Source organism: Aricia agestis, chromosome 8, assembly GCF_905147365.1.
Source record: "Aricia agestis chromosome 8, ilAriAges1.1, whole genome shotgun sequence".
Lineage (NCBI taxonomy): Eukaryota > Metazoa > Arthropoda > Insecta > Lepidoptera > Lycaenidae > Aricia > Aricia agestis.
Window position 1 is genome coordinate 15,776,194 of NC_056413.1, and position 9,909 is coordinate 15,786,102.

A 9,909-nucleotide genomic window follows, 5' to 3' on the forward strand; every position below is an offset into this window, starting at 1 on the left:
GTACCTAATGAAATGTTTTTGTTATTATGTAATATGCTAAATTGTTGTTTAATGGATTGTAAAGGTGATAATATAAATAAATAAATAAATAAAAAATAAATTCATGAAATACTGTTTAAGGCTATATAATATTACGAAATGTGAACTGTCAACCCAAGTTATACCGACGTTAAACTAGGGCTGGGGTTGGTATAACGATGGTATAACTTTTGTATGGGAGTTACACCAACCTTATACTAGGTTTAAGTTGTACCTTGTTTATGAGTCGCGATTTTGCTTATTCCAAGTTTATTCTGAGTATTACTTTTATACTCGGTTTATAAGTAACACAGTAGATGGTTATAGCCCCCGTGCGAGTTACGCCGGTTCTTCTCGCCGGGCTAGTTCCCGAAGCGGTGATACTGTGGTACTATAACTTACAGTAAGTAGAAACTAGGAACTCAATTAACTGAATCAATATAATCCTGATAGATAAAAGTCGTACTTTATTTTTGCCAAATTTTCAGCTAATTTTCTTGAACTACCGGAGTATCGCGAATCCGTATAACTGAGGGCCGGATAATCGAGTTTCTACTCGCATATTTTATACATGCTTTGAATAAAAACATTTTCCAATTTCATCTTAGCATTTATTTATTTAATTCTCAACCACCACATTGTCGCTGGTGATATTGGTGATCCAGTCCAGGAAGGAGTAGACCCTGGTGTAGACATCAGGGAAGCCCTTGGCGCAGGGGATTCCCCAGGAGACGATGCCCACAACGGAGTCTCCTTCCACCAGAGGACCGCCGGAGTCACCCTGAAATTACATGGAGGTTAATACCCTGATAATATGCTGTTTTAATCCTATAATATAATATCCAGTTTTGATCCAGTCGGAATCCTTGTCTTATTTAAATTGACGGGAACCAACAGGAAACCAGGTTTTTTTATATATATTTTTTTATATACAATTTACTAAAAATATACAATTTTTTTATATATACAATTTTTCCCAACACCGGCGTCCGAGCCTTTAATGTTATGATGTAAGTATGGCATATTTTATTGACAAATTGGCCCTCAATTTTTTTTCTCTAACTTTTGAAAAAAAAATCTCTAGCTCGACTCATATGCTAATCCGACCAAAACTTTATAAGAAAATCGTTTTTTATTTGCCTACATATTTATATACCTAATTTTTTTTTGTTTAGGAGTAGAAAAAACGATCTTAGTAGGTAGATCTTATCAAAGAGAAGTCGTAATTATTCAAGCCTCGTGTAAGCGCGTAGGGGAAGTGTGCTCAAGATGACATAGTCAGATATTAGATTACACATTAGCAATATTCGTATAAATAATTGTGCTTTCTCTAAACATGCGACGTTTTATGGAGCACTGAGTGTGTGTAGCCTAATTCAGTATTCCGGACAGGGACGGGACTTTGCAAAGTAATAAAGGTTTGTTCAATTTTGATGAGAGAAAGAAAAAATTCAAAAGAGAAAAAAAAAATTCTTTCACAAAATGTTTAAGTCTTTTCTATTTTGAGTGCTCTCTTTCAGCATTCTGGATATAGCCCAAGATCAAAATGCTAACTATAAAAAAAATTGGCGTACTGGATTTATACTCCAAAACCTAATTGCTCTTTCTCTGGAATTCCGGATTATACAGGGTGTCACAAAATTGCCCGTACAGATCACAAACAACACTTTGCTCTTTCAGCGCTACCACATTCACAGTGAACTCTATATAAGGAACACATAAAGAGTTATCACTTAGTTTTGTTACACCTGTATAGTCCAAGAGCTAACTCTCTTTTCTGGACATTCCGGATCTTATACTCCAGAGCAAACTGCTAACTCTTTCTACGACAGATCTTATAGTCCAAGAGCGTACTCACATGACAAGCGCCTTCGCCCTCCTTAGTGAGAGAGCAAACCTGGGAGTCCATGACTGAGGCCATGTGGCTGTAGATCTGCTGGCACTCGTCCACGCTGAGTGCCGTTAGGTTGATAGTCTGCAGCTGGTCGGGTAGGGAGCCAGGGTACTGAAATGGTAGGCTGTAGCTGTAGGTTGTTGCGATGCAGCCTAGCGTACTTGGTGATGATGATAATATAGGAATAGAGCAACCTATATTTTTTTTGAGAATATTTTTTTTTCAGAATGTATCTGGACTCCAGATTCCAGTATTTAAAACATAAGTAAGCTCTATAACTGACTCATATTGTATGGTGTTCCAGACATTATGAATTAATAATATGATTTTCAGGTTAAAGATCCTATTTCGAAGTGCGTATGTGGCCGGCCTTTAGCCGAGACTCTTCTGCGACACCGCGCGGCAGCCTGCAGCTAAGCGACGCGACACGACGTTCGATAGGACTGACGCTTTGTGCGTAGCGTCTCTGCCGCATAGTGCGGTTGGGGTCGATTCAGACTGCAACGCGACGCGTAGATGCATTTCTAAAATTACATGGATTTGACAGATTCGCAAGACGTCTGACGTAATTGAAATCTGGCAAATCCATACAAATTTATGCCGCGCCGCGCCTCGCTTCGTCGCGTTGCGGTCCGAATTGACCCTTAAGCTCATTCAACTTTATAATATACTAGCTGTAGCTCGCGACTTCGTCCGCGTGGACTTTAGTTTATAGTTGTTCCCGTACATCGATTGAATCGTTTACGCGCAAATCAGAAAAGTATATTGTGTGGGAACCGCACATTTTTTCCGGGACAAAAAACGGTCCTTGTCCCAGATTCAAATTAGTATCCCCAATCTCCATGCCAAATTTCCTCAAAATAGATTAAATAGTTTAGGCGAAAATGATAAAAGTTTATTGTGCGGGAACCGTATATTTTCCTGGATAAAAAGTATCCCTTGTCCTTTCCCGAGACTAAAAGTATTGCCATACCAAATTTCATCAAAATAGATTGAAAAGTTTAGGCGAATATAATCATAAAAGTTTATTGTGCGGGAACCGTACATTTTCCGGGACAAAATTAGTATTCCTTGTCCTTTCCTGAGACTCAAAGTATCTCGATATCAAATTCCATCAAAATAGATTGAATAGTTTATGCACAAATCATAAAAGTATTTTGTGCAGTAACCGTACATTTTTCCGGGACAAAATGTATCCTATGTTCTTTTTTGGGACTCAAAGTATCTTTATACCAAATTTCAGCAAACCAGCCGTTTACGCTTGATGTCGTGAGTCGTGACCACGCGAAATATAACGTTCCGCGCGGTTTCGCCCGCGTATATTAGATATTTCTAATATAGTCCACAAAAAAAGCCTATGATCCTTCACGTGATCTACTTTTTATCTGATCCAAATAACAGAAAAAAATGCTCTAGTAGTTCGTGAGTTACTCTATTTCTTGGCTCCTATTAGTCTTAGCGTTATAAAATATAGCCTATAGCCTTCCTCAATAACTGGGCCATCTAACACTGAAATATTTTTTTTGAATCGGACCAGTAGTTCCTGAGATTACCGCGTTCAAATAAGCCCTTTCAAATAATTTCCCGTTTTTTCCACATTTCCCTATATTTCTTCGCTCCTATTAGTTTTAGCGTGATTAAATATAATCTATAGCCTTTCTCGATAACTGGGCTATCTAACACTGAAAAAATTTTTCAAATCGGACCAGTAGTTCCTGAGATTAGCGCGTTTAAATAAGCTCTTTCAAATAATTTTCTCCGTTTTTTCCACTTTTTTCTCTATTTCTTAGCTCCTTTCAGTCTTAGCGTAATAAAATATAGCCTATGGCCTTTCTCAATAACTGAGATATCTAACACTGAAATAATTTTTCAAATCGGAGCAGTAGTTCCTGAGATTAGCGCGTTCATATAAGCCCTTTCAAATAATTTCCCCCCGTTTTTTCCACATTTTCCTCTATTTCCTCGCTCCTATTAGTCTTCGCGAGATAAAATATAGCCTATAGCCTTCCTCGATAAATGGACTATCTAACACTGAAAGAATTTTTCAAATCGGACCAGTAGTTCCTGAGATTAGCGCGTTCAAACAAACAAACAAACTAATAAATTCTTCCGCTTTATAATTATATAAAATAATAAATAATAATATTATTATAGATTATTATGAAGAATATTTGGTTCCGCTGCTGTGCAGTAAATACGCCTAGTGCGCACTTTTAGTGTGAGCACCACTTATTTCTTAACCTTAATCTTTGGTTTAAGGCGAGGATAAAGCCCAATTAGTTATTCCGTGACTCCCGGTTTACCTAGTTCCAATATAATAACGAAGTGTTAAAAAATATGAGATATAAAGCACAATATTCAAAATACCTTAAACCATAAACATTTTAATAAAACGTAATACTTTGGCTGTAATTAATTTACAAACTTACCTCCGAAAAAACTCTATTTCATCGAAATATAAGTATTAACTAGGATAATTGTACATTTTATTTGAATAAATTGTTAGTAAATCTATACTAAAAATTCTTTAACCGAACAATTTTGTTTCTTAATATTTATTTCCAAAGATATTTAAAAAAAACATGAAAAATAGAGAAGATTCGCCCGAGAACCTATAGTTTTATGCTAAGCTAAAATGAATCTTATTGCGATGCGTATACGCTTGGTCTTTGGTTGTGTGCAACGTTATCGTTTTTGATTGAGATTAATCCCCGCCTTAAGAAATAAGAACTAAGATAATTTCCTACTCTCGATATTCGCTAAGACCCTATTCGGTGGCAATTCGCAGAAATAAAACGGATCTCATGTACACAATTTGTAAAGTCCGTTCAAAATTATTTTGCCTTTGCCAGGACCTTAATAGCAATAACAAAAGCAGCACTTTTCCTATAAATTTTGAGTTAAAGATATCTTAAACTTCACGGACACTAATCGAGTTTTCTTTAAACCTGTCCTTTCAGTATAAAACTTTTGCCGATGCACAAAAAAAGATTAAGTCTCACTCTATTTCAGAGGATTTAACTTCGGAACGCTTCTTTAAAACTATAAATTGCAAGTTAAAAGTTTATACTAAAAGAAATTACTGGAAGAATGAACTGGAATATAGTTGCACAATTATTAAATAAATAGGACTGCAAGAAGAAGCGCCGGTTTTAGTACTTCCAGCCTGGGCGAGATTTCTTCGGCGCCCAGAGTGCTGGTAGTGCTAGCAGGCGCCCCTTTTTAGCCGGCGCCCTGGACGATTGCCCTCTCCCTAACGCCGCTGCTGGCAAGAAGTGATTTTTACTTCCGTTTACTTTCAAGTGAAAACTTTAGCAGCGTCTTAAACTTTTTTTGACCTGATCGAATATCAGTAAGACGGAGGGAGAGAAGACCACCAGCACAGATTAGGACAGTAAGAGTCTGTTTCACTACTTCCCGATAAGTGCCGAATAGGCTATCCACCACTTAACTTGACAGGTAAAGTATGGAGAATCTGTCAAAAAAGTTGTGAATAGCCTATTCGGCACTTTATCAGAAAGTGGTGAAACAGGCCTAAGTAATATTCCCTTTCAACAGGCCGGCAAAAATGTATAATATGAGGTCCTGCTGCTTCGTTTACCACTTCTGCTGATCATAGTCCAAGGGCCACCTCATACGTACCACAACCACACCACATCGCAACGACAAAATGCCGTCGAGCAGTGGTTACGTGTGAATGGTGTCGCTGCAGCTTTTTGTAGTTGCGTTGTGGTATCGACAAAATGTCGACGTGGTTGCGTTGTCGGCAGTCGAACCACATCGCAACTACAGCTGGCGACCGCCAGCTGTAGTTGCGATGTGGTTACGTACGAAAGTCAATGAAACGGAGGAGGGGAAGAGCGCGGGCGGTGTGCGCGCACTGTCATTGCATCGACGCAACGTTGTGGTTGCGATGTGGTCGGCCGTGGTTGCGATGTGGTGGGTATCACACAAGTGGTCGACAACGACTGTAAAATGTGGTAGTGAATAGTCCAGTTCATTTATAATACGAAATATACGTCTGACCACGTTGTGTGCCTGTGGTTGTCGTGTGGCTGTGGTACGTGTGGGTTGGCCCTAAGAGTTGTTTCCCTATTTCAAAGCTTAACGTATTTCAAGAAGTTTCTCCTCAACAATTAGAAGCGTATATAAAAGTGCACTAAGCATAATTAGAAGCTTTGTGAAATTCCTAAACGGTTTTCCAGCAAACGAACTTTGCTCAACTCCTTAAATTATTCATGAAAAGGATTATACTATAAAGAGTAAATTACAAGGAAGTATCATTTCGTAATTAATTTAAAATTTAATTTTCAAAATGGAGTAAAGGCGGAATTGTTTTCAAGGCCGACGCGTAGCGATGAAATTAACCTTTGTGTCATATATACTTAATGAATTTTGACATTTATTGTCACAAAGTAATTGAATTAAAACTTAAAAGTATAGTCGCGGCAGGCAGAGTAGACAGAATGATAGAGTATGCCGACTTAGAACTGATGTTGAAATTTTTAAATTTTAATATTATGACTAAAATCGTCGCTAGGGTTGTTAACTTGTTTCCTACGAATTTAAAACTATGACTTATTCGATGGACGTATTGCTCTTTGGTCGTATTGTTGTTTGTGTTTAGGCACATGCGATTAAAATTGTCAGAATACAATTTTGTAATCTTTATTTTAAATATTTAAAAATAAATTATATCAGCCAGCGCGAGGCACATTCCACTTATAATCCTAGTGAAACCCGACGAATTTGACAGATATCAATATCAATATAAGGACCAGTAGTTCGACTGCAAAGAGACGGACAGGTTTCAAAACCTGTCCGTCTCTTTGCAGTCGAACTACTGGTCCTTATATCTATTGTGCGGCAGGTCGCGGCGAGCTTTTATATAGTGAGTCATATTGAGTAATTAATAATCCACGTAGTAAGTACACGGTTTAAACAAGTATAATATCTATGAAAATATAAACTTTTTTTTATTATAAGTGCATTGTTCACTTCCTAAGAAGACATGTATTATATTTATGTTTTCTTAGGAAGTGAATAAAGTTCTATTTTGAATATATTTGAAATGTGTCTTGCGTTTTGGTGTGATTGGGACCCATATAGGTGGGTATTTTCTGAGTTCACTAAGGTATATGCGCCAATTTGGTTCATTTTTACGTAAAATATCATAGCTTCTTCATATACACGTAAGAGAGAAAACACGTTATTTAACCAGTTAGCAAATAGCCGCTTCGGGCAAAAATAATTTTCGCCGCCCTATATATACAGAAAACCATATCCCACCAAAAAAATTTTCATGTAAAAATGTTGCCAAGATGAGAACATATAGTTCGTGGTGTCAAAAAGTAGTGAGATCTCATGTAGAGCCAAGTTTCTAACCTTACATACTCAGCCCTAAATCTAAAAACCTTAATTTTACACTAAAGCGCGGCAAAATATTTAATAATAATATAATGTTTCAGCCATACGAGAAGAATCTAAAAAATCTACACATTAGTCAAAATCAGATACCGGCGACAGATGAAAACCGGCGTGAAACAGCGCTTGCGCTGTGTTTCGCCGAGTGAGTGAGTTTACCGGCGGCCCAATTCCCCAAACCCCTACCCTATTCCCTTCCCTTCCCTTCCCTATCCTCCCCTATTACCCTATTCCCTCTTAAAAGACCGGCAACGCACTTGCAGCTCTTCTGATGCTGCGAGTGTCCATGGGCGACGGAAGTTGCTTTCCATCAGGTGACCCGTTTGCTCGTTTGCCCCCTTATTTCATAAAAAAAAATAGAATCTGTCAACAAAGTTGTAAATTGCCTATTCGCCACTTTATCAGAAAGTGGTGAAACAGACCCTAAGAATATACCCTATATTTTCACCTGAAGTAGGTTGGATGGCCAATAGCTAGGTTGGACGATAGGAATAAGTCAATTTTGCCGCCCCTCATTTTTTGCCGCTCTAAAATGCTCACCTCCCCTTATATTAGATCGGGCCCTGTCTAAAACTTACCGATATTCTTCCCCACCCCGTGAGGACCAGATCAGCTCCACCAGCGGTGTCGTTCTCTGGCAGCCCAATAGCCTGGACCTTGCTCCCCATCTTGATGTCCTGTGCCAGCTTCACCAGGCTGATGTCGTTGACGATGTTGTAGGGGTCGTACGCCTCGTGGACCCAGATCTTCTCCACCCTGTATGTGTCCCCGCCGCGGACGAGGCTGTTGGTGCCGACTACTACCTTCATGGTGAGCTTGGACTGCCTATAGATAGAAAGGATTTGTAATAGAATAAACAATTTCGTAGCTTTTACGGGAAAGATAATGAAGAATTTGCTAAATAAGACAAGAAGAAAGACTTCAAAATTCTCAGCAATTTTCATATCCACGACAAAATCCGTACTTAAGTGATAAAACATAATACTATGTGTAATAATTACCGTAAACCTATGAAATCAATAATCATTCGTGTTTCTTTGTTTTAATTTTAAAAAAATCCTTACCCAACAGTACAATGCGCGGCGGTCAGCACCCATCTTTCGCTGATGATGGTACCACCACAGAAGTGGGAGCCCAGGATGCTCCTCAGCGACGCCTGGTACGGCACGCTCCCATCTGCAGCGTCCTCCCCACCCACTATCCTGGATATCGGCGGCCGATTCAAGATGGCACCTAAAAAAGATTTTCAGAGTCCATTTTTAGTGATTTTCAAGGTTGTCTTAGTTTTAGCTTCGTGTACAGAACCTACTGTAGGTTCTGTACACGAAGCTAAAACAAAGACATTTGTAACAAAACATTTACCCCGTTACGAATAAAAATGTTTCAAATATTACAAAATGGAGGCCGATTCAAGATGCAACATGGAAGAGATTTTCATAGCCCGTTTTAGGAGATTTACAACCTGGTACGAAACCTACAAAACCTTTACCCTGTTACGAATAAAAATGTTTCAAATATTATAAAATGGAGGCCGATTCAAGATGCAACATGGAAGAGATTTTCATAGCCCGTTTTAGGAGATTTACAACCTGGTAGAAAACCTACAAAACCTTTACCCTGTTACGAATAAAAATGTTTCAAATATTATACAAGTTCTGCTTGTCTTTTTCTGGCACAATAAAAAAGTCACTTGACGGACAAAGACAGCAACAGCTACGTTGTGTTAGCCCCTAGACGCCACCTACGCCCTAGAGGCCCCTAGGCGATCCAATATCACGTATTGCGTAATATTATTGACCGTCTAGGGTCAATCTGATTGTCAAATAAACTGTTCAATAAAATTGAAGCGTGACTGACAATACAATTGATCGTCTAGGGGCCAGATTATACGCGAATTGTTATATTATGCTGAGAAAATACCTTAGTTATAAAGGGCCAAAGAATAACACGATGTAGGTAATTTTCAGTTGAGATAATATCTCAACTGAAAATTTGAAATTATCTTGCAGTTAAAAATGCCAAAATTATTCTTAATCGATTTTGCACTAAGTACTTGATTTATTTATTTAATTTATAACGTTATATTTTAACTACAGTAAAATATTAGAAAAATATGTTTTAAAACGAGCCAAAAACTTAAAAATCTGGACGCCTATTTTTAATTCTAAAAGCCTTTGCTCATTAATTTAGGATAAGTTTATAAACTTTGAAAGCCTTGAGTTTCAACTTACCTTTAACAAATCCAACAGCCAAGAACATGAAGCACAATTTGAAAAACATTTTTGTTAATAAAGTAAAAATATTTATTATGTAACTATTATTTAATTGCTATTATAACTATTATTTAATAATGCCATCGGCCTATTGACTTGGAAATCCTTCGATTAATCTTTATATATTGTTATCTTAAGTATTTCGAGTGTGTAACAATTAATTTTTCAACCTCATATTGATATATTTGAAGTGGGTAAGTTGTTGAAGAAAATTGTTACAAGTGGTCTAAAGTAGCTACTGATTGAAGTTCCGTATAATGTCTTAAAATCCATAGTCTATTACCAAATAGTGGCAGGGTA

At 37.7% G+C, this 9,909-nt stretch overlaps 1 protein-coding gene across 1 annotated transcript; it reads right to left on the reverse strand.

Moving 5' to 3' along the window:
* Positions 1–615: 615 nt before the first annotated feature.
* Positions 616–9,705, reverse strand: LOC121729702 (chymotrypsin-2-like). Its single transcript, XM_042118300.1, has 5 exons — positions 9,568–9,705; positions 8,401–8,569; positions 7,915–8,161; positions 1,877–2,023; positions 616–799 (listed from the first exon to the last, which is right to left on the reverse strand). Exons 1-5 carry the CDS (start codon positions 9,614–9,616, stop codon positions 638–640), a joined length of 774 nt encoding a protein of 257 aa, XP_041974234.1. The 5' UTR covers positions 9,617–9,705; the 3' UTR covers positions 616–637.
* Positions 9,706–9,909: the final 204 nt, after the last annotated feature.